General features: G+C 41.8%; 1 protein-coding gene across 1 annotated transcript; it reads left to right on the top strand.

Moving 5' to 3' along the window:
- The first annotated feature begins 804 nt into the window (after nucleotides 1–804).
- Steap4 (STEAP4 metalloreductase) lies at nucleotides 805–21874 on the top strand. The gene is made up of 5 exons (XM_005083968.4): nucleotides 805–941; nucleotides 15470–15927; nucleotides 16490–17017; nucleotides 18593–18757; nucleotides 20031–21874. Exons 2-5 carry the CDS (start codon nucleotides 15472–15474, stop codon nucleotides 20292–20294), a joined length of 1413 nt encoding a protein of 470 aa, XP_005084025.1. The 5' UTR covers nucleotides 805–941; nucleotides 15470–15471; the 3' UTR covers nucleotides 20295–21874.
- Nucleotides 21875–24456: the final 2582 nt, after the last annotated feature.

Genomic DNA, 24456 nt, shown 5'->3' with positions numbered 1-24456 from the left:
ACTGGTGGATTTGAGCACCTCTCTAGAAGGATACACCGATTGTACACGTCATCAGCCAAGCCAGTTGTGTACTTCGTCAGTCCTCTGCAAACATGCATTTTTTTCATCTGCAGATTCAACAAACTATGAACCAAGAACTATTTAGGAAAAAATATTTTTCATCTTTTCTGCATGGGTAGGTGTTTTTTTCTTGCCATTGTCTTCCAAACAATAAAGTATGACATCTATTTAGATAAATTTACGTTGCATGGTTACCAAGTAGTCTAGATGGTTTAAAATAAACAGGACGGGACGAGGGGCACTCATTACACAAGGCTTGGGCATACCTGGGTTTCAGTACCATCCTGAAGCAATCCTTGTGGGCTTAAGAGATAGATCTGCATTTGAAATGAAAGCCTGAGCACTCCAGATTTTTTAAGCTCTGACTGTGTAAGAATCGGGGACCTAGGAGGGGGAGCGATGCCACCATATCGTCTGAACAGAGGCAACACGGAACGGAGGAATACCTAAGGTGCTTGTCCACTCGCTCTTTTCCTAGCAGCCCAGAGGCCTCTGGCTCCAGCTGGAAAGGAGCGCCTCTCTGCCCCTTTCCTGAGACTGCAGCTTGCCAGGGATGCAGTGATTCTAAGAGCTCCGGAAAACCCCTTTTAAGTCCCGCTTGCCAGCGGAAAACGGCCACATCTGCAAGCCAGAGCAACACAAAAAGTTCTGGTCCTTCCAGCTGCACGGGATTCCCAGGTCGAACTCTTCCCGGAAACTTTGCTTCACAGCTCCTCTTGCGAAATCAAGCGGGCCCTCCCTAGGCTCTCTGGCTTTTTAAAGGCAGGAGGGAGCCCGAAGGCAGGCAGACCACAGGCTGGCAACCTCGCTCTGCTTGCCTGGCAGCCAGTGCCCACCGCAGCTGCGCCTGACCAGCCGTCCTCTGGGCGCCTCTCCCGCAGGTGGGTCACTTTCCTGGCTATTCCCTCGTCGCTTTCGCCAGAGGCTGAGGTCCCTTTCCTGTCTCAGCCCACCTCCAGCCCCCGTTTTTCTGAACCCCACTTTCCAACCAGCTGATACTGAGATATAGGTAAACTCACCCCATATCTCTCACACAAAAAGGTCGCTCAAGGCTGCAGCAGAATCAGTTCATCAATTCAGCCAGTCTTTACCTTCCCGAGGACAAAGAATCAGGGCTGGGTTCTTTCTCTGTCTAACTGGATTCCTGCAAATCTGGAGCGCCCGTGGGACAGGAGCCTGGAAGAATGTAGCAGTCTAGCAGTGTAATACAAGATCTAAGGACTTCCTCATACAGACCTGAAATTGGACAGTCGTTATTCCTTGATCTAATTTAAATACCGTTAAGCAGCTTAGCGATGGCTTTTCCAGGGAAATACTGTCTGTGATGCACTTTCCTGCCTGAGGGAAAGAAAGTCTGTCCAGAAGCAGGTGGTAAGAGGTTTGGGGATTTTATTTTTTGTTGTTGTTGGCGTTTTTCTTTTTCTCTGAATGGCACTTTAAAAGATGAATGGTGTGTCCTGAAAAGCAAGTGGCCTGAACCACGGGGTGGGGGGGTTTAGAGTTCTTGTCCTAGTTCTACATGGCAGCCCAGTAGCTTGGCCTCAGTTCCACAAATACACCTTGGAAGTAGATTGGTCCAAGAATATCCACAGACCAGCTCTACAAGGTAAAAAGCCTTGAGACTGGAGGTGTTGGAGGTCTCTAGTTATAACCAAGCAATTTTCATGATTTTGCAAGCTTTGTTTTTATAAGGAAATCACCCAGCTGTTCTCCTAGGAGCATCTTAAAGATTCACCACATTTATCACTCCGAGAATGCTCTGGGCTTTCAAAACCATTCTTCAGCCTTGCCGTGGGAGAAAGTCCAATTCTGTATAAATGGCAGTCATATAAATGTCACTCACATGAAAGAACAATTTTTTTCTGATACAGTAGGTGTGATTTTATAAAACGGCACATTTATTTGAAGCAGTAACTTTTTCCAGATATGGCCTTTGCAAGACCCTGGGTTTTTTCAGAACACTGTGATTTAGCACGGTGTGAAATCCTACCTGTGTGCATTCCACCTGCATGGCAAACACCAGAAAACAGGATGAAGCACTCTCTGTTACCAGACTTCAAGGTTGTAAACTAAATGGTACATGTGTACCTTGAAATTGGGTCAAAGCACTTTCTCCATTTGGCAACACTTATGATTTTTGCTGAAACTCACATAGCATACACAAGGCCTGACCTCTAATGGCATCTGCCATTCATAAGCTTACTAACTGTTGTTTAGGAGAAACCAAATAGATTTGTATAACCTTCTATTTAAAAAAAAACTAAAATATTAAGCCCTGCAGTGCGGTACCTACAGCTACAGAGAAATGGGTTTGTTTGTGATATAGAACATTAGAGTGATGAGTCACTCCATGTTACCTTGTCTCTTGAAGGATTACCCTTAAATTACCCTACATCATCAATACCAGTATTTCTGCTTTCAAAGTGTACAGAGCTGATTCTGCAGTCACAGAAACACATGTCAGTTTTTCATGGTCCTCACTATCTAGTTCCCTTGAAAATAAATTTAAGGACTAGAGAGATGGTCAGTGGGTAAAACACTTGCCCCCAAAGCGTGGGGATCTGAGTTCAAGTCCTCAGTACTCTCAAAGGACACTGGTTCCCAAGGCGTACACATATCTCAACATTGGGTTAACTACAGTAAGGATCCCCTAGCCCACTGGCTAGATACCTTTGCCGAATCAGTGAGCTCCAGGTTTAGTAAGAGCCCCTGGGTAGGAGGATGGGAAGAGGTAGGAGGGTGACAAGGGGAACGGGTGAAATTAATGGGGGAGGAGTGAATATGCTTGAAATGTATCATGTGCATATATAAAAAAGCTATAATGAGGCCCATTATCATGTATAATTAATGTATTCTAACTATAACATAGGACAGGAAGCAATCCAGGAAGATGGCCAACACTGACCTCTGGCCTCCACGCCACATGTGCACACACACACACACACACACACACACACACACACAAATAGGTACTTGTGCATAGATGCAGTTAAATAAATGAGTACATTTAGGTAACTGTATAAGTTGCTATAAAAATATTTTTTTATTATTTGGAAGTCAGGAAAAGATTGACAAACTTCTTTTGAGAAGGAAACAAAGCCAATAGAAAGCATATAGTCACCCATCAAAGCTAGATGACTTGTTAGGACTCAGCTGTTGTCTGAGGACCCCGTTTAGCACTTCCTGCCTAACAAATGAATGACCCAAGTATCCACTCATAATTCCCACCACGAGAAGCAGGAATAAGCCACACATAGTCACTTCTTTGAATGGGCTTTAGGACTTATTCAAAGATTAGACTAGATAATAATAGAAACTATGTTTACAAAGACAAGGTCTCTCATGTTACCTGTTCACATCCTAAGAGAATGGCTCACTAGTTAATTATGAAGACTTCTCAAGCAGTTCTACATGATATGTTAACCCTACTGAATGCTTCTCGGTGACTTTTAGGTCATTTCCAAATGGTTTCAATTAACATTTGTCCTTTTGTTAAGAAGAAACCAGTACTACAAAGAATAAAACTAAGTAAATAACTAAAGAGTAATGAACACTTAAAGCAATGTGCGATAAGAAAATTACTTGAGCTATATAGAAATAATTTTTCTTCCAAAATTGTTGAAGAATAAAGAACAAAGATTGCTTATATTGTTTTAAGATTGTCTTTCAGAAACATGCCATTGAAAAACAATGCCCTGGTGTACTAAAAGAAATATTTCCACTATAATTAAGCACACCCACGTGTGGCAAGCTCTTTCTTCATTCTGCTTTGACAGGATCATTCTTAAGAAAAGTAACTTTGAGAGCTGTGTGGTTCTTTCAAATATAAAGGGCATCATTGTTCCTAATATCAGAATAAAGTTCACTTTTCTCCTCAAAAGCAAAGAGAATGTATGGGAAGGGTAATTTTGAAAAGTTAAGAGCTGTAATTATACATTAAAACTAAGAAGTAGAAATCTAAGTATATAGCACATCTCTAAAAAAGAGTTATTAGTGGAACTGGAGAGGTGCATACCACTCTTGCAGAGGATCTGAGCTCAGTTCCTAGTACCCATACCAAAAGATTCACAACCACTTGTAACTACAGCTCTAGAGGGACTTAATGTCCCTGGAATTATTGTGAACCTACACACACACACACACACACACACACACACACACACACACACACACACAAAGTCAACATTTTTAAGTTGTCAGAACACAAACTAGATAGTCCCTTTGGTCTCTGCACCCAATATTAAAGGAAATAAGATGTATTAAGAACAAAGTTGGATCTCCTAGAACACCTTTAGTGGGCAAAGCTATGGAATTAGGGCATAGGAAGACAGTTAATGTTGAATGGGAAGTATGTATCTTCCATCTAACCTGCTCTTTATAGAATATGGAAACCTCAAACTTAGCTTTGAGCCCAGTTAAACAATGGCTAATGTGACTCTGACAGGCTTTAGTAAACGTTCTCGTCCTGTCTCTGAGAAGATCAGAGTCCTTGATGTAGATTCCCAGTGTCTGTGCATCCCTGTGCCTGACCCTCACAAGTGTGGGTTAGTGGTTTCCTGTAATCTATGCTCTCCCTGAGACCCAAGCTCCCTGAGAATAGGACTCACTAGTTCCTCACTTCCTCCTTTTGCCTAACACAATGCCTGGCATAGAGAAGCTGGCGTAAATGTCTGGAAACATGAAAATTTACCAAATTCCTCCTGAAAACACCGACTTCTGTGTTGGAAAGATGCTACCCAAAGAGGTCCAAAGACAATGAGAATGTATGATACCTGTATTGTTTCAGTTAACATGATGAAAAGTCAGATTTTAACCTTGCCATTTGAAGAGGAGCTTAAGGTTGTTTTATTTAACATAGAAATAGTCAAAATATTACAATTGTTTTTTTATTAATAGACAACACTGTAGAAATGGTGTTTCCTTTGCTTTCATACATTACTAGGCTGGCATAAAGTATGAAGTCCATGGACAGTTCAAAAGAGCCTATTCATGTCAAAGCATTCTTACACACACAAACCCACTACTAAGTTTCTAGTTAATTCTTCTGCAGCACAGAAGTTTGGAGGTGATTTGTTTATCATGTTCAATTCTGCAACAAATAAAAAATAGTATAGGAAATGGAAAGATTGAGACAAAGTTAATTTAGTAAATGATTCATTGCAATTGACAACAATGTGCCAATTGCAGACTTTTCCAAGTTGAGATTCTAAAATATCCTTGATATATTTCTGAATCATTTCTGAGAAGCTGGAAGACATTCTTGGTTGAGGGTAGTACATAATGACTCCCTTTGGGAAGCAAGAGTCCACAGGTATTAGATTTATAGGTCAAATTACATGGCCCAGTGTGTGAGGAGAGCATGGGGCCTTTATTGCAGTGCTGGAGATCAGATGGATTGTTTTCAAAATTAGTCTGGGAGCCTTCGGGGAAGGGGTGCCCTTACGGGAAGATTTAGGCATGAAATACAATCCGGGTAAGAGAAGTGGTTTCATCTCTCCAACCAGTTGCTTTCCCAACTCGATGGGCACAGGCCATATTTGACAGAAGGGAATGAAAGGTAGGGTAAGCGCTTGTGCTACAATAACTGGCTCTCTAAGGAAAACCGTCCTGATGTGCAACATTTGATGATTTCCGTGGTCAAAAACTCTATCTGTATTTTCTACTCAGCAAGCCAACTCTAGCCACTAGGGGGAGCCCAGATTAAAATCCTGGCTACTAAAAAGGGAAAGCTGTTTTCTTGAAGTGTCTTTACCAACTAGCGCTGTTCAGAAGCTTGTGTATCAGAGTATAATAAAAGCATGGGTGGCAACTGTCTCCTTCCAGTGATTCTCCTAGAGACATTGGGGCCCATCCTTTAGAGAGATGCTTTATAAATGACCACGAATGTTACCCCAAGGATGAAAGACTAAACTACCCCCCAAAATTCCTAAAAGTGGTAAGAAGATATTTTAACACAGAATGGAAAGGCACATGAGAAGGGTTTCTGAGTAGGCAGGAAGATGAGATACAGAGAAAAATTCTTCTGCCCCCTAATTGGTTTAGCAGCTATCAATACCTAGATAATAATTCCCAGTGACATTTATGGGTGTGAATTTTTTGGACAAACCTACTTGAAATTAAAATTATTAAACCACTTCCTAAACATCTCTGACAAAAACCAGGCTCAGTAGCTGAAACTAAATGTTTGGTAAATTGTTGGAGATACCAAATTAAGAAGCTGCTCATAAAATGCATACAAACTAGGTAGCCCGCATCATCCAGAGAGAATGTTCTCTCTGCTGGTGCTGAACTCCGGCTCCTGCTTCTGCTGCAAAATTATTGGTGAGCTACAGATTTGTAAGTTGGTCCAGATTTAAAATGCCAGCAATGGTCAAGATAAGTTAACCAAGACGTGACTGAATCTGTGGCCATGTCATGTGCCCAGACCCCAAGGAGTTGATCTAACAAGCTCCGACAGCTGGGATCTAACCTATGTGGCTAGGAAACCATAGAGCTCTCTTACTTTACCCTGATAGATAGTGCTGAGAGCTCAGTATGACCCCATGTATCCATGTGATGCTCAAACAAACCATAGTATCAATAAATAACTTAATAAAAATAATTTTCTGCACTGGAATTCAAATATATAATAGGCCTCCATCACTGTGGTGTCACCCAACTCTAGAAGGGAGTTAAGGACAGACTACTGCAGTTCAGCTACCGCCACAGCTAGTTCCCAGCCGGCATCAGCAGGTCACGTGGGGGTGGATAGACCACACAACCTTAATGTGAAAGTTATGTCTACTTACATTCTTCTGACTACGTCATCATCAAACAAGCTTCCCTGAGATAAACAGCGTTTCTCACAAAGTAATTGATGTGGTCTACTTTGCGGCAACTAACTAGCACTTGTATTGATGAGGAGTGTTAAGGCATCAACTAGTGGATGAACTCCGTTGGACACACCTGTTTTCTTAGCACCCAGCGCTTCAGCAAGAGAATTGACCCAAACTGAAGCCCAGCCTTACCTACATAGCAAGTTCTAAGACAGCCTGAACTACATGGCAAAACTATTTAAGAGAAAAAGAAATATGTGAATGTATAATATTAGTAACTTGAAATAGTTACTAATGTTTGGTGGAAATCACAAATTGGTGATTTATTCTGCTGTGGGCTTACTGGAATTTTTACTTAAGCTGACACAGCAGTATGGTCAACAACATGTATGTGTGAGAACATATACACAACAAGTAGCATATACATACTCACTTTCCCACCTGACTACAAGGAGTCACCCCGTCAAACCTGAATTTCATATTATAAGCGTTTTAGTATGGATGTGCTTCAGGTGTTGCAGAGGATATAGTTGCTCTAAAAATTACCCGCTATTTAGCTTAAATTCAAACTTAATTGGAATTGTGTGCCTTTTAGTTATTAAGTTTGACAATCCTCATTTATAGGCACCTCCTTACAGAGACTCAAGTTCACCTGCATAAAAAACTTTACTGCCCCTCTCTCATAGCAATTTTTTCTATAACCCTGCTCTGTATTCTTTGAAGTAGTTGCTACCTTCTAAACCAGCCTATTTATTATTTTAGTTATGTGTACATTGCCCAATTCCTTACAATAATGCACAGGCAGGTTTTAAAGGAAACAGATTCAGAGTCCTGACTTTCTACTTCCAAGGAGTCTAAATACTATATAAGATGCCTACATTCTTTGTTTCTTCATCAGCAATGGGCCTGTGTGCTTGTGTGTATGTGTTCAAGTGTGTGTATATGCACATGTGTGCACATGTGTGTATGTATGTGTGCTTCCACACTGGGGTATATGCATGTGTGTGTGTTTCTGTTTTTGTGTGTGAGCATGTGTGTGTATCCAGAAAGAATGTGTCTGAGGACTTCAGGTGTTTGAAGCATGATTTCAGAATCTGAAGCTGAATTCTCAAATGGAGGAAGAGGCAGAGTGACTCTAAAGGTGGTTTCAACTAAATGACTAACCAGCTACATGGTTTTCTGTGTGAGTCACTGTTAAGGAACTCCATGGGAGACTCGGGAGGCTTTCTGAGTTTGGCTAACACTCTGTAAGATTTCCTTGACAGGGTGACTGGGGAACGCTGCTGTAGTCTTGAGTCTGACACTCTTTGTCTCTGTCCCTTGTGAGGCTCACACATGTACGCCTCAGTCTGCCTTTGGCATTTCATAAGGAGAGGAACTCAATTGCTCAGTCAAGACTGCAGGGAAAGCTTGTGAAAAAGCTGAAATCCTTCAAGAGTCTGGTCACTCAAGTTTTACGCAACCTCCCCAGCTGATTAGAATGTCCAGCTGGGGCTGGGAGCCACTAGACTTTAGAATAACACTTTATACAAGTATGTGTTTCTCCAAGAGGTCGTTAGTGACTAAAGAAAGCCAGGAAAGTGTTTCCAGAAGAAAGATGCCTGTATGTTCCCCAGCTCCATCCACACCCCTCCAAGCCCCTCACTGCTCGACTTATGAGAGGTCCCAGCATTCTACTTTCTGAAACTAAAAGTTGATGAAAGTTTTCCTTTTAGATTTGTTTTTATCACCTCCAAACTTTATCATATGAAATTTATTTTTGTACTTTCAGTTTGCATACATATATAAAATTGCATTAGCTAATAAATAAACTGACTCCAGTGGTGTGTGTAAATACTTGAGGTTCAGTCTTTACATAAGGAATTTGAATTTTCTTTGGATTTTTCAGAATTAAGAATGTCAGATGAAGTCATAGCAACTACTTATTGTATTTAGAAGTATCTGTGCCACAGAGGAGATTTTCTTTTCTTTTCCTTCATTCCTTATGACATTACATATATGAATATTTACATCCTTTTCATTCTGTAAAATCCTTGGGTGAAACAAGTGGTCCTTCTTACTAAAAGACCTGGCAAAGATGCTCTCCCCCAAGGCACTGGCAGTGGTAAAATGTGTCATCTGGTACCAGGGTGCTGGTACATAGAGGACTTTAATTTTGAGTTATCTTTAAAGTAATATCTGTTTATCATCCATCAAAGAACTTGAAACTTTTGTCCACTCATCATCTAACTACTTACTACTGTTGAATGAGTTAATGTGTGTGTGTGTGTGTCACACACAGAGAGAGAGAGAGAGAGAGAGAGAGAGAGAGAGAGAGAGAGAGAGAGAGAGAGAGAGAGAGAACATGTGCGTGGAGGCTACGTGTCAATTTTGAGTGTTGTTACACAGGAGAAGTCTACATTTGGAATTTTATGAGATAACATCTCACCATTCTCTAGTGTCCACCTCTTAGGGTAGGCTGGCTGGCTAACAAGCCCTAGAGATCTCCCTATCTCCCCATCGCCAGCCCTGGGATTATAAGGGCAGCACTAACCACACCTGGCTTTTAACTTGAGTGCTAACTAGGTATTGAACTCAGTTCCTCAAGTTTACACTGAGCAAGCACTTTGTCAGCTGAGTTATCGTCCCAGCCCAATCAATTACTATTTTAACACAACTTATATATTATATAATCTCTTAAATTTTCAATTAATTTGTGTTACAAATTTGGAATTTTTAAAACATTGATTTTTTAAAAATATAATCCCCTGAAATAAATTTTTGTGTATATACAGGATTATTTTACAAATTGCATGGCAAAAGGAATTAGGCTAGCTATAACAGTTTTTAAAGAATATAGTAGATAGAACCACTCTATTAAATTTATATATGTGTGTATATATATGCTTATAGCTATTGGTATTTTATGGTATGGACAAAGGGACAGTAGAGCAGAGTAGAAACCCCAGAAAATGACTCACACCTACATCGACTATCGATTTTTAGCAAAGATGCAAAAGCAACTAATAAAATAAGATAGTATTTCAACAAATGATCAATATGCACTTTGTTAACTTACATAGGACACACACACACAGACCTAAGCCTTAAGCTTTGTAAAATAAACTTAAAAATGTGTTATAGAGTTAACTTTTACACTTTTAGAAATATATTTAGAACCTAGACTTCAGGGAGAGTATTTAGATATAAAAAGAATAATCTATAAAATAAAAGAATCAAAAAACTGATGTCATGAAATGTAAAACCTTTTTCTTTTTTATTTATTTCTTTCATACAATAAATACTGATCACAGCTGCTCCTCCCTCCACTCCTCTCAGCCACACACATACATACATACACACACACACGCACACACACACACACACACACACACACACACACACCACTCCTGTCACCCAGAACAGGTCTCCCAGGGACATCAACCAAACATGGCATAACAAGTTAAAATAAGACTAAGCACAAACCCTCATATCAAGGCTGGATGAGGGAACCCAGTGGGAGGAAAAGGATCCCAAGAGCAGGCAAAAGAGTCAGAGACAGCCCCCCCCCACACACACACACACTGTTAGGAGTCTCACAAGAGCACCAAGCCTCACAAAATAACACAAAACACATATGCAGAGGACCCGTCACAGGCCCTGTGACTGTCACTTCAGTGTCTGTGAGCCCTGCTTAATGTACTCTGTAGGCCATGTTCTCCTGGTGACCTACAGATCTTACACCTGGTCTGCCACAGGGCTCCTTATGCTCTACCTAAAGTTTGGGTGTGGGTCTCTGCATCTTTCCTCACCAGTAACTAGATGAAGCCTCTCTGATGATGACTGGGCTGGGCACTGGTGTATGAGTACAGCATAGTATCGTTAGGAATCATTTCCTTGACTTGCTTTTGGGTTTTCGGCCAGTTGTGTTTAGTTCTATCCTGGGTCTCCGGGCTGTCCAGCCTCCGGTTCCAGATCATCCAGGCAGAGGTTGGCATGAACTCCCTCTCCTGGCACGGGTCTCCAGTTAAAACGGTTGCCACTCCCACGAGCTCTGAGCCTCCATTGACCAAGCACATCTTGCAGGCAGAAAAGGTTGTGGGTAGAAGTTTTTGTGGCTGGAATGGTGTTCCAGGCCCACCACTGGAGTCTTCCCTGGCTACAGAAAATGGGCAGTTCACTCTCCACATCCCCCATTACTAGGAGACCTTGATAGGGTCACCCTGGTAGATTCCTGGGAGTTTTCTCTGAAGACCCTGCAAGACATGAAAGAAAAAAAAATCCATAGGCTGGGAGAACATATTTATAAATCACATATCCAGCAAAGCTCTGAATCTGTCTTTACACATATATGAGATATACTGTCTAATTAGAAAATGGGCAAAAATCTGGGTTTGGTAGCTCTTATCTATAATCCCAGAATTTGGGAGGCTGAGGCAGAATGATTGCACAAGTCTGAAACTCCCTGGGCTCTATAGATTTCTAGGCCAGCCTGAACTACAGTAAAACTTTATCTCTAGGGAGAAACGGAGAGAGGGAGGGAGGGAAAGAGAGAGAGAGAATGGGCAAAAGCCATGCAAATGGCAGGCAAGTACATAACAAGTTGTTCAGCATCATCAGCCATCAATAACAAGATAGCTAAATTGAAAAATACTAGAACTCATAAGTTGCTAAGTAGGAATAGAACAGTGTGACCAGTCTGGACAAAAGTCAAGCGGTTCCATATAAAACTGGGTATGAACTTGCCATATGACCCAGTAATTGAGCTGGGGAGCATTGTCCCAAACAAATGACAACTTACTGTCATGCCAAAACCTATACGTGAATGTTCACTGCAGTGGCCCAAGTTGGAGACAACTAAAGATCCTACATTAGATGAAGATAACTCTCTGAAGAATGCTGCCTGAGTTCCCAATGCCCCGGGGCGGAATGCAGAGACAGAGAGCAGGATTCTTCACCTCAATCACAACTGCCTGTGGGACCATGAAGTCACTGCTGCCACTTGGCAGCCGCCCATTGGTGCGCTAATCCCTAGCGTGTGTAAACCTGTGATTCCTCCGCCCCACCCCTGAACCTCGCACTTCGGCCAAGGACCCTCTCTGGAAGATGCTTCCATAAGAAGTACACCAATCCTGGAGGTTTTCCAAGCTAGGAAACGCCTGTTCTTTCCACTTAACCCAGCTGATGGTGCCCTCAAGGCAGAGGGAAAAGAGTCTGTTGTTTTAATTCTTTAACCCACTTTGCCTTCCGTAAATGCTCTTCCGGCTTGCTTCCTTTCTTACTCTCTCCACTTTATAACTAAGAGTAGAGTACAGAAGGAAATTTTGAAGAACTGAGCAAGAAACCTTACCGCCTTCACGAACCCATGCTCACACGCAGCTCTTTTGATGCGCAAATATGTCTGACATGGGTGTGACAACCGTGTTTGTACAGCCCAGATACCCTATGCATACATCCTGTCTCTAACCTATAATAAGATTTTTTTCCCAAAAGCTAAGAATCAAATTGCTCCACACAATTGTTAACTTTTCCCACACTATTTAATTCATCATTCCAATCGTGGTAACTTTAAGTCTGGTACTGTTTTTCTCATAAAAATGTTACATTTTATCCTGAGTTACCCTGCAAGCGGAGTGATAACAAAGGATTGTGTAATTCTGGGAAGGTGGAGAGGATGGCAGAGGGCATGGCCAGGGAACATGGGGAAGACAGGACAAGAGGGAATTAGATTAACCATGGCCAAGGATAATGAGTGCTTGGCTCCTCTGGGGTTGTGCGAGGCGCCTGAAGAAATGTGTCAGAAGGAGGCTGGAAGAAACAGAAGCTTCAGAAGAAAGGCAGAGTCCACAGAGGCCGGCTCGCTGCTGGCTTGCCGTGCCCCGTGGGCGGCTATGCCCGAATGCTAGGCAGACACAGGTCTCGGAGAAGCCCCGTGACAAGAATCAAGAGAAGCATGCGAAACCCGAAACGGAGTTTCTGCTAGCAGTGCGGGCTTAGCCCGGCAAAGGGAGGGTTTGAAGTGAAGCTCATGGTGTGGCCACGGTGTCAACCATAGAGTTTCTGGTAACTTCCTCAAGTAATGAGGCAGCGCTCCAGGCATTAATAAAGCACATTTCCTTTTATTGGGTCAGATTTTTACGTCTGCAATTTACCCAGTGGCAGCTCTGAGTTTTGAAAGTGAAAACCAATTTCAATGGTGGGAGTAACAGCCCAAGGATATTACCTTAAACTGTAAGATTTGTCCTAAGGAGAGAATACTAAGTTAAAATGTGAAAAAAAATATAATTAAAAGAAACTCATACTTCATCCATGTCTACATCTGTGTCTTGATAAATTTGTCTGGTATAAAGTCATTTCATACAGGATTTATTTATTAAAAAATAAATGGTTAGAGTAGGCATGTCCTTATCTCTAGTTCAGATTATCTTTATGTACTTAAAATAATCAGTCATGAAAACATGAATAATGCTCAAGTTATATTCTTTACTTAGATATTAATTAAATTATTAATGGGTTATATTCCTTAGGTATCGAATAGATTAAATAACCTATTAAGGATAATTAGCTTATTGAGCATTCATGCCTCAAGCACTGTTTTGAGATATACGAATTAATCTAAGCCTCAATATCTCTTAAGCAGATATTGTTTCTCATCTTAAAGACGATGAAGCTGCGTTTGAATAACCTGCCTAGGCCCTATTGCTAGGAAGTCAGTGCTAAAGTGGTCTGAGAAAGTCTCAGTCAGTAATGTGAGTGTCTTACAGGCACAAGGGCCAGAATTGGATGCCCAGACCCATGTAAAAATGCTAAGCATAGAGGGCTTTTATAATCTCAGCATGTGGGGAGTGGGTACAAATGGGCCCCTGGGTTCACTGCCCAGCCAATCCAGCCAACATAACCTTACTACTTAGCTTCAGGCCCATGAGAGACCCTGTCTCAAAGGAGGTAGATAGCCTTTCCTTAGGATAATACCCAAAGTTGTCCCTAGGCTCTACACACACACACACACACACACACACACGCACACACAAATCTAGAAACTAGTGCCAAATAGTCAATATCTAACAGATAGCCTTTCCTTAGTATAATACCCAAAGTTGTCCCTAGGCGCTACACACAAACACACACACACACACACACACACACACACACACACACACACACACACACGTTAATTCAGAAACTAGTGCCAAATAGTCAATATTTTCATTTGTACGAAATTTTACAGAAAGTTAGAATTAATGGTCCGAGTCACCTGGAATCACTGTTTGCAGCAATCAGTGAGAATATTGCCATAAAGAAGTTAGGGTCTCATTAATGTGAGAGCAAAAACATCAGGATAGAGTAATGAGGAAATGAAGAGATGGTAGGCAGTCCTTTGACACACAAAGCAGGTGTATAGAACAGAAAAATGACTGTGTCATTCTGGCAGCCTGAAGATTGGAGCTATAAAAATTAGCTGTTAACTGATTAGCAGCTGGCCAAGTTTGCTATATACTAGTTTGCATTTATGGATGCAAAGAACTTTTCAAAGGGCAATGAGCTTTCATGTGACGAACATTGCCCATCCCCAGATAATTTCCCACATGTGGTTATGCCCTTCTTGATACCTGAAGGCATCTACAGGCAGTTTGTAGAAATCAATTGTGTTGTTATTCACACTTTCTGTGTTGCTACAAGAGTATTATTTCTTCTTCTTCTTCTTCTTCTTCTTCTTCTTCTTCTTCTTCTTCTTCTTCTTCTTCTTCTTCTTCTTGTCTCCTCCTCCTCCTTCTTCTTCCTCTTCTCTATCTGACTCTCTGTCTCTCTGTCTCTCTCTCTTTCATAATTCCTATCTGACTGTGAAGATCTACATGTTCAGTGTGTTCTGCAATTGCAGAAATTCAGACAAGCTCAGCTAACATGATAGGGCTTTGTCATGAGCTAAACAGAAAGGAAAAACTTCCAAAGTTCCCTTTTTTAAAAAAGTGCAAGCTTATGTGTGTTTCATGATTGACATGAAGGCTACAGCGACTGATCACCAAGCTCAACTGAATTTTACTATCAGCCCACTTGAATGAATGAAATAATGTCTATAGGCAGCATCCTCTCTGCTACAACCTCTTTCCCTTTCTTATTGGCTACTCTTTAATTATTCGGCCTCCTCCTCTTTATCACACACAGCCTGAAACACAGGGTGGACCCTGCTCCGTCTGACTCTCACATTCCATCCTGCTCATGCTTAAAAAATATTTGCCAACTGTCTAGCCCTTGGTAGACAGTGCATTTCTCAGCAGGACAGAAACTAAATCTTTGAAAATCAGAGTCCCCACCCAAAAACAAGCCTCTAGATTAACTAAACATTTCAATTAGACCTTGAGAAATTAGAATTTGAGAAAAGTTGTCCTGAAGAAAGACATATTAGCCTCTGAAAGGATATAGTAGCCTAGCTTATATGAAGTTGTAGAAATGGCAGCACTGAACACCAATTGTGCCTGGATTCTCAGGCAACATGGGTAGTTGTGCTTGTAAACATTGCATGTTTTTCTGTTAATATCTTGGGGTGTCTTGGTTACAAGCTGATGATCTGTAAATCCTTTTGAGTTTCCACACCTCTAATTTCCTTTGTTTTTCAGGAATGGAGAAAACAGGTGCAGATGCACTCCCTCTGACTGTGAATTCCACAGAAAAGCAAGAAACTATTTGCATCTTTGGAACAGGGGATTTTGGAAAATCCTTGGGATTTAAAATGCTTCAGTGTGGTTATTCTGTTGTTTTTGGGAGTCGAAACCCCCAGATGTCCAGCCTTCTGCCCAGGGGAGCAGAGGTCTTGAACTATTCCGAGGCAGCATCAAAGTCTGACATCATAATCTTGGCCATGCACAGAGAGCATTACGATTGCCTCACAGAACTGGTTGACCCTCTCAATGGAAAAATATTGGTAGATGTCAGCAACAACCGTAAAATCAATCAGTATCCAGAATCGAATGCTGAGTACCTTGCTCAGTTGGTGCCAGGAGCCCATGTGGTCAAAGCATTTAACACCATCTCAGCCTGGGCTCTCCAGTCAGGAACATTGGATGCAAGTCGACAGGTAAGGTTAAATGACCTTGCATTCAGCCCTTCAAAGGTCAGTGTTTTCATATGTACTTAGCTGAATACAATTCCAAAATGAAATCCCCAGTAAATATCTCATTCTCTAATATGTGCTAAGGACAACTTTATTGGGTTCCATGAGAAGTAGTCTTGTGTGCCTCAACTTTCATTAATAGTTTCAAATGATGTCTGAATCTGGAGTCCTCTTGCCCATGCAGGAAACTCACAGCTTGTTGACCCTTTTCACTTGCGTGAAACTGGGTCCATTTATGGCCTTGAGATAGCCATAGTCAAAAATGAAGTAGCACCCACACTCAAAGAAAGATGAGACCAGGCATGCTACAGTGAACTTTACCCTATAGCAGCACTATGTGCCTAAAGTCACCTTCAACTGAAAAGCATGGTCTTTGTTCAAAACATCATCTTGCTAGATGTGTTGATTCTAGATTTCTGTTTTGAATATTGTCCATTAGTATGTTATTTTTCCACATGGCACTCAGATAAAGTTTAATGATAATTATTAAATAAAAGTAAATATGGAATTAATTCTTTTAACTCAGGTGTTTGTCTGTGGGAATGACAGCAAAGCCAAGCACAGAGTGATGGACGTTGCTCGTACCCTTGGACTCACTCCATTGGACCAAGGATCTCTCGTGGCAGCCAATGAAATTGAGAACTACCCTCTGCAACTATTTCCAATGTGGAGGCTCCCTTTCTACCTGTCCTCTGTGCTGTGTGTCTTCTTCTTTGTGTACTGTGTCATACGAGAAGTGATATACCCCTATGTGAATGAAAAGACTGATACCACATTTCGCCTGGCTATTTCCATCCCAAATCGTGTCTTTCCTATAACAGCACTCGTCCTGCTTGCTTTGGTGTACCTCCCTGGTGTTCTTGCTGCCATCCTGCAGCTCTACAGAGGTACAAAGTACCGCCGGTTCCCAAACTGGCTTGACCGTTGGATGCTGTGCAGAAAGCAGTTGGGCTTGGTAGCTCTGGGATTTGCCTTCCTTCATGTCATCTACACACTTGTGATTCCTATCCGTTACTACGTACGCTGGAGATTGAGAAATGGAACCGTTACTCAGGTAAATTTCTTCTCCTCTGTATTTCTCTACTCCTAAAATCAACGCGCAGTCTTTCCCTACCACAATCCATTTCACAACTGCAGAGCATTGCTTTCTAAAGTCCATTCTTTATTTTGGGGTGGGTTTGTCTTTGGGTGGGTGTATGAGTTTGTTTGTTTTGTTTAGTTTTGTTTGAGATAGCTTATTATTGAGGGCTGGCTGGCCTCAAACTCATGATTTTTCTGCCTCCATCTCCCAAGTGCTGGGATTAGAGGCATGAATTGTCATGCCCATCCAGCATCTTCATTTTTTTAAGTATCAAGAATCAGAAACATTATCCCTGGGCTTGTAAATGAATCCAACTGCGATCACATAGAACCATTAAGAATAAAAGTTAGCCGGGCGGTGGTGGCCATACGCCTTTAATCCCAGCACTCGGGAGGCAGAGGCAGGCGGATCTCTGTGAGTTCGATGCCAGGCTGGACCGACAGCCTCCAAAACAATACAGAGAAACCCTGTCTCGTAAAACCAAAAACAAACAAAAAAAGAGAATAAAAGTTAGGTTGCAGACTTACTTAGTTCTAGATCTGTATGTAATCTTGGGCTCATAGAGGCACTGAGCAACTGGCAGGTTTGGGACTAAAGAGTTCCTTTGAGTAAGAGTCAATTAGCACAAACTCTCAGTTTTCAAGTTTTTATGTAAATTTCTTTTTGAAGTCTAAACCACTGTCTACTAAGCATAGAGTCTGCCCAAACATGTGCCACAGATGTACAACAATTTCACAAAAGGATGCTTAGAAATTGATTCATGTTTGGCTTGTGAGAATTTGTCCTCAATAGCCAGAAAACCTAAACAATTCTGAAAGAAATGCCTAATATTATCTTATGAATACTCAAAGACAAAATCAACTCAAGTAGTCTTTCAGCATTTACAGCAGAAATACAAGTTCACTCTGGTTTAGAAATTAATGGTGTTGATACAGCTTGCTACAGTCTCAAACAGTCAATAACTCACTGGCACTATGTCCACAAATAAATCCTCACACATTCCCCTAACAAATGCATGAAAGTTCCTTGAGTAAGGATCACACTACATAGCCTGATTCCTCTTACAGTTAATGCTGTATTATGATATAATAAGCTTGAAAGACTGGAACTGTGTGTGTGTGTGTGTGTGTGTGTGTGTGTGTGTGTGTGTGTGTGTGTGTAAGAGAGGAAAGAGAAACACTAAACAGAATATAAAACCAAATTTTGATGTGATTGTTTGAGAACACTGTGCATTGTTTGAGAAACAGAAAGCCATATGCTAAAGATGATTGAAATGTATGTTGGCTTTGTTTTGAGATATGTAGGGCAAATCAAAACTTCCTATGTGACTCCAGGAAAAAAGAATTATAACAAAAATCACGGAAGAACAACTACCTTTTCTGCTCAAAACATTCAAGTGTAGTTTCCCGAAACTGTTCCTAAGTGATCAGTAAGAGACAATACACAATTTGCTTTGTGTAAGAAATGTGTGTAGAGGTGTGGTTCGGTCCCCCTGAAAGAGTGAGGTGTAGAGAGCATCTGTTTTAATTGTTTTTAACTTTTACATAGGCCCTGGCTAATAGAGACAACCCATTTAGTACCTCTACGGCCTGGCTTAATGATTCCTACTTGGCGCTGGGAATCCTGGGATTCTTTCTGTTTCTTCTCTTGGGAATCACTTCCTTGCCATCAGTAAGCAACACGGTCAACTGGAGAGAGTTCAGGTTTGTCCAGGTAAGTGCTCCAAATATAAATATCTTGGTACTGCAAAATGAATATAGCTTTTCACAAATATTCTGGTTTCCTGTCTTATCATGCCTGATTGTTCATTTGGCTGCCTTACTTCCCTAGTCATTTCATTAGCTGTTCACTGTGGAGAATGAACTGAGACCCTGACAGGCAGCCTCCATGAGGGTTTCACTTTCTGCTTTAGGACATCTTGCAAGATTCCTGACGACCCCCAGAGCCACCACTGACACTATAGCGTGAAGAGCACCAAGAAGCTATAAACTATGTGTGAAGGCACCAGGTAGAAGGTGAAAAAAACCCCAAAGACAAAATTTCACCTTCTGAATTCAACCTCACAATCTGGACACACGGATAAGAAAAGGCAGATTTGCCATAAAGGTTAAAACTTCGAACAAAATTTACTAAGTATCACCACCCTAGACTTAGCCCTGGTCTATATGAGAGAAATTCATCCTTTCCGTGTATCAACCAGCAGACACCTCATTAAGGTAGTAACTGTTCCTAGAGACCAGTGGTCCCCACAGTTCCTGTCACACACACCCAGAGGACGCACAGAAGCAACACTAGGGAACTTTTTGGGCCACAAGCCCCAGGCACCACCCAAGCTGCGCAACCAGAAGCTCTGGAGGTGGAACCCAGCAGCTTGTTTGAAAAGGCCCCCAGGAAACTCCCATGCATGCTCACTATGCACCGGTGTGAGAAAACAGAGTGCTAGTAACTGAAATTAGATTTGGTTATCAAATCCTACAGTTTCTCCCAGGGGCCAGATGTAGACAAATGCAAAGTATTCAGACAGAAAAGAAAAACTCCAGAACCTCAGTAGCAACTGTGTTTCCAGTGGTAGAAATCAGCCAGCATCCGCTTTTGACCAGTAACAGAGAAGAATGCAGACCTTGTGGAAGTCATTTGTTTCTGATCTCTGGATAAGGTGATCAATAAAAAAAATTTTCCTCTGTGGATCAAAACAGTGCATTTGTGTCTCCTGACATAAAAGGGTTTACTCCTAGAACTGCTTTTGTTTTTTAATCCAGCCTGGTGAAGGTAAAACTAGCATGTCATCAATAAACAAATCTTGTTATGTTCTTAATGAAATAGCTATCATTCTGAAGGAAGATTATAGTTTTACCTAAACCCGACAGTGTCCTAATACTATCCTCGTATGATACGATGTGTTTGTGGTTCCTGACAAGTAAACCACACTGCTTCGCTTTGAGATGTGAATGCTGTTAACACCATGCTTTTGGGTTTTTGTTTATAGTCTAAACTGGGCTATCTGACCCTGGTGTTGTGCACAGCCCACACCTTGATGTATGGCGGCAAGCGATTCCTCAGCCCTGGGATCCTAAGGTGGAGCCTTCCTTCGGCCTATATTTTAGCCCTCATCATCCCGTGCACAGTGCTGGTTATGAAGCTCATCCTCATAATGCCGTGCATAGACAGGACCCTCATGCACATCCGTCAGGGCTGGGAAAGGAGCTCGCAACACTCAAAATCAGCAATGAACGGGAAATCCGATATTTAGAAACAAAGATGAATTTGTGGAGATTTCTGAACTCCTGGAGCGAAATGTTTGGATAGTAGTGTCCAGTTGAGAAAGCATCGTCTCTTGTCAGGGTTCATCATCACAGAAGGAAGTGTTTTCTGACTTTGAAAGACTTTGGAAGGGGGCACACACTGCTCCTCTCACGTGATGACTCACTGTAAGCCTCCCTCACTTCCTTTCCCAGGAACCCTGGGGATGCCACTGTGATGAGCTTCGCAGTTTCGCACCATGAAATTTCTTAATTATGGGCGACACCCATGATGTAATGTTTTGCAAAATGCTGGGCGAGTGTATACAACTTCCTTCTCTAATTCAAGGGCTAACGTAAGTGGGGACAAAAAAGAACTCTGATGGTCATCCTAAAGGCGTCTAAGAAGCAGCCCAAATGAAGTAAAATGAACACTGTTTGTTTCTGTAAGGAGTGGTGATCACAAGTATTGTCATAGTGATCTGGGGCTGTTTTGGTTTGGGGGTAGCACTGAACATCAAGCCTAGGGCCTTATACATACGAAGCAAATGCTATCTTACTGAGCTACACCCCAGCCCTGCCATAGTGAATATGGAGTGATTTCTACCCCTCGATTTTGTTTTTACCTTTGTGGATACTTACTATGGGGAAATATTTTTATAAAACAACAAAAATATCTCAATTGGTTTAAAGTAACTGTTCCTTGAACATATAGAGATCTATGTAGTTATCACAAGATTCTTCCTCTACAAGGAATGGGTTGAATCTGACTAAGAGTGGAGAGATCCAGGACTCAGCAAAGTCTTGGCGAGAGTGGAGAGGTCCCTTGGATTTTTCAATGTGCAATAAGGGAAGGGTTGATAATGACCTTGTGCAAAAATGTCAAATAAGCCATAATTGTAGCTAGTAAGCTAAAGAAATATTGTGACGTTTCACTGTGCTTTTTGGTGTTATTGAGTGTGGTATTAGGCATCTGTGAAGTCAATTTCTAGTATAAAGATATAGCTTCCAAAATCCGTCTTTGTGATAATTTTGAGGGGTGAAGCTTTTGAAGAAATTATCTGAAACTGTTGGTGTGCTACAAGCACAGCTGAGAAAATTGTGAGATACTGGGAAGAGCAGTAGCTGATGGGATATCGCCAGCTCTACCCTCCCCCTGAGGAAAGAGCCTTTTCCAAGGTGACCTTTAACAGGCTCAGTATCCTAGCTCTAGCCTGCAGCTAAAAGGAGATTTTTGCACAATCATCCCACATGTCACTGAAATAACTAAAAGGCCTTGGGTTTGACATTTTTCTGCCTAATCTACAAAGGCTGCTTATTTTTCATTTTGTTGGCTTTTATTATCACATATCATACATGATATCATACATTGCTCACAATCCAAGTCTTTTTATATAAAGCTTATGTTATACAAAAATGGGCATTTCTTTTACTATTGCTGTAATAGAACATGTAAACTGTATCCAGTTTTTGTTAAAATGACAAATGAGATAATGTCTTTGTACTAACAATGTATTTCTGTATTTTCAATTATTTCCTCAGAATATTTTCTAAGACTTAATAATATAAAAGTAAAGAATATTTGATAACATTTGCTGCGTTGCCAGTTTCTAATATGACTTTCTCAATTCCCTTGCACACCATTACAGGTTTGTGATTTGACTTCAAATCAAATTTGTGTTTTCTTATAAATAGCTATAAAGATTTGCAGGCCATGCCATGCTCCTGTAAATTGCCTGTGAAGAGCCCACACTAGCACACCAAGAGCTGGAGAACTCTGTCAACCAGGGTGCGGGGGACAGACCCTGGGACATCAGTGAAGATGGAAGGAAACCCTGCCAATCCCCAATGTTGCACAGAGGAACCGATTGTGGCCGGGCTGACCAGAGCCCCTCCTGATTAAAGCTAAAGCACCGTCAGTCAACTGCAGTCAACCACAGTCCCGTTTCAGGAAGGGTCATCAAAATATAACATAATAGAAAATTACACACCTAAGTAAAGTATATACAGTAAAAATGTACTGAATGCTTTGTAAACTGTTGGAGATGGTCTGTCTAGGAACTTAATACAAGCAGCCATCAAGACTGAAATCAGAGCTTTGACACAGTTGCCTGACTTTAGGTCATGACTATGAAGGTTCCCGGGGGCCACCAGGAAAAAGCCCTCCCTCCTACCCAACACCATGCCCCATGTCTCAAAACTGTGAACAAACCTGGCCATGTTAACAGGTGGAGAGAATGCAGTTAGGCCAGATAGAAATGGGTGATTTGAGTGAACTGTTTCTTTTTTCTTTTCTCTCTCTTTTTTCTTTTAGATTTGGTGTTGCTTTGATTTTATTATAACCGTGCCCTGGTTCTCCCCTCTCTTTTTCTTTATTTTTATTTATTCTATGTGTCTTTTACATCATGTATCTTGATCCCATTCATTTCCCCATCCCTTCGAATCTTCCCTCTGTCCCTCAACCGCCCTCGAAAAAAAATAAAATTTAAGAAAAAAAGAGAAGAAAAACAAAAAGGGAAAAAATTAAAAATCTCGTCATGGCCCAGTCACAAAAAGACAAACATGGTATGTCTCACATATGTATTTTAGACATGGAGCAAAGGATTGCCAGTCTGCAAGTCACACCGCCAGAGAAGCTAGGAAACAAGGAGGACCCTAAGAGAGACATACATGGTCCCCTGGAGAAGGGGAAAGGGACAAGATCTCCTGAGCAAACTGGGAGTATGGGAGAGGGGAGAGGGAGTTAGACGAAAGATAAAGGGAGAAGAGTAGGGGAGAGGAGGACATGAGGGAGCAGGAAGATTGAGTCAGGGGAAGAATAGAGGAGAGCAAGAAAAGAGATACCATAATAGAGGGAGCCATTATAGGTTTAAAGAGAAATCTGGCACTAGGGAAATGTCAAGAGATCTACAATGATGACCCTAACTAATAATCCAAGCAATAGAGGAGAGGCTATAAATGCCCTTCTCCAATAATGAGATTGATGACTGCCTTATGTGCCATCATAGAGGCTTCATCCAGTAGCTGAAGGAAGCAGAAACAGACACCCACAGCCAAACACTGAGCTGAACTCATGGAATTCAGTTTCAGAGAAGGAGTGATGAGCAAAAGGGTCAAGACCAGGCTGGAGAAACCCATAGAAGCAGCTGACCTGAACAAGGGGGAGCCCATGGACCTTAGACTGATAGCTGGGAAACCAGCATAGAACTGTTCCAGACCCCCTGATCACGGATGTCAATTAGGAGGCCTGGGAAATCTATGAGTCCTCTGGCAGTGGATCAGTATTTATCCATAGTATACAAATGGACGTTGGGAGCCCATTCCACATAAAGGGAAGGTACTCTCTCAGCCCAGACACACGGGGAAGGGTCTAGGACCTGCTCCAAATGATATGACAGACTTTGAAGATCCCCATGGAAGGCCTCACCCTCCCTGGGGAGCAGAAAGGGAATGGGAGAGGGGGCTGGTGGGGGACAAGTGAGGCAGGTAGGGAGAGGGAACTCGGATTGACATGTAAAACAGCTTGTTTTTAATTAAATTAAATTTTTTAAAAATCTCATCATGGAAGCTGCAGTATGTGGCACAGTGAGTCAGTCTGTAAACCTATTTGCCCATGTATCCTTATTTGCAAATGTTCGATGCAAAGAGCTATTTCCGTGGTTCAAGGCCTCTGGGTTCTATGGATGCTGGGCCCTCACTGGGACTCTTCCTGGTTATCCTGCTGTTGCCCTGTGTTGAGGGCGATCCTGCAGCTTTGGGTCTGTGGCTCAAGTCCCTTCACGTGCTTCAGCAGATCACAGATGGGGTGGATGTCTGGGCCTGGGCTTTTGGCAGAACTGTTCCGCATAAAAACATTACACTGAGAGGGGTATAGTGACTACCTGTAGCCTCAGCACTTGGGAGGTGGAGGCAGGAGGATCAAGAGTTTAAAGTCAGTTGGATAGAAAGTGGATAGAACCCTGGGATTGAACAAAAGCGGAAACCTTACCTTCTAAAGCATGCAGGGTGAAAAAAAATGAAATTCTCCTCTATCAAAACAGAGTGAAAGATAAACATGAGAATACAGCCACATAACCTCCCCTAGCAAAAGACTAAACCCATCCATGTCATAGCGTTGTCTGTTTAAAAAAGAGAAGGGGGTGAGAATTCAAGGTCAGCCCAGCCTTAAAGAAA

Source organism: Mesocricetus auratus, unplaced genomic scaffold (genome assembly GCF_017639785.1).
Source record: "Mesocricetus auratus isolate SY011 unplaced genomic scaffold, BCM_Maur_2.0 Super-Scaffold_100051, whole genome shotgun sequence".
NCBI lineage: Eukaryota > Metazoa > Chordata > Mammalia > Rodentia > Cricetidae > Mesocricetus > Mesocricetus auratus.
The sequence above is the reverse complement of the archived record's forward strand: the minus strand, read 5'-3'. Positions and strand labels throughout refer to the sequence as shown.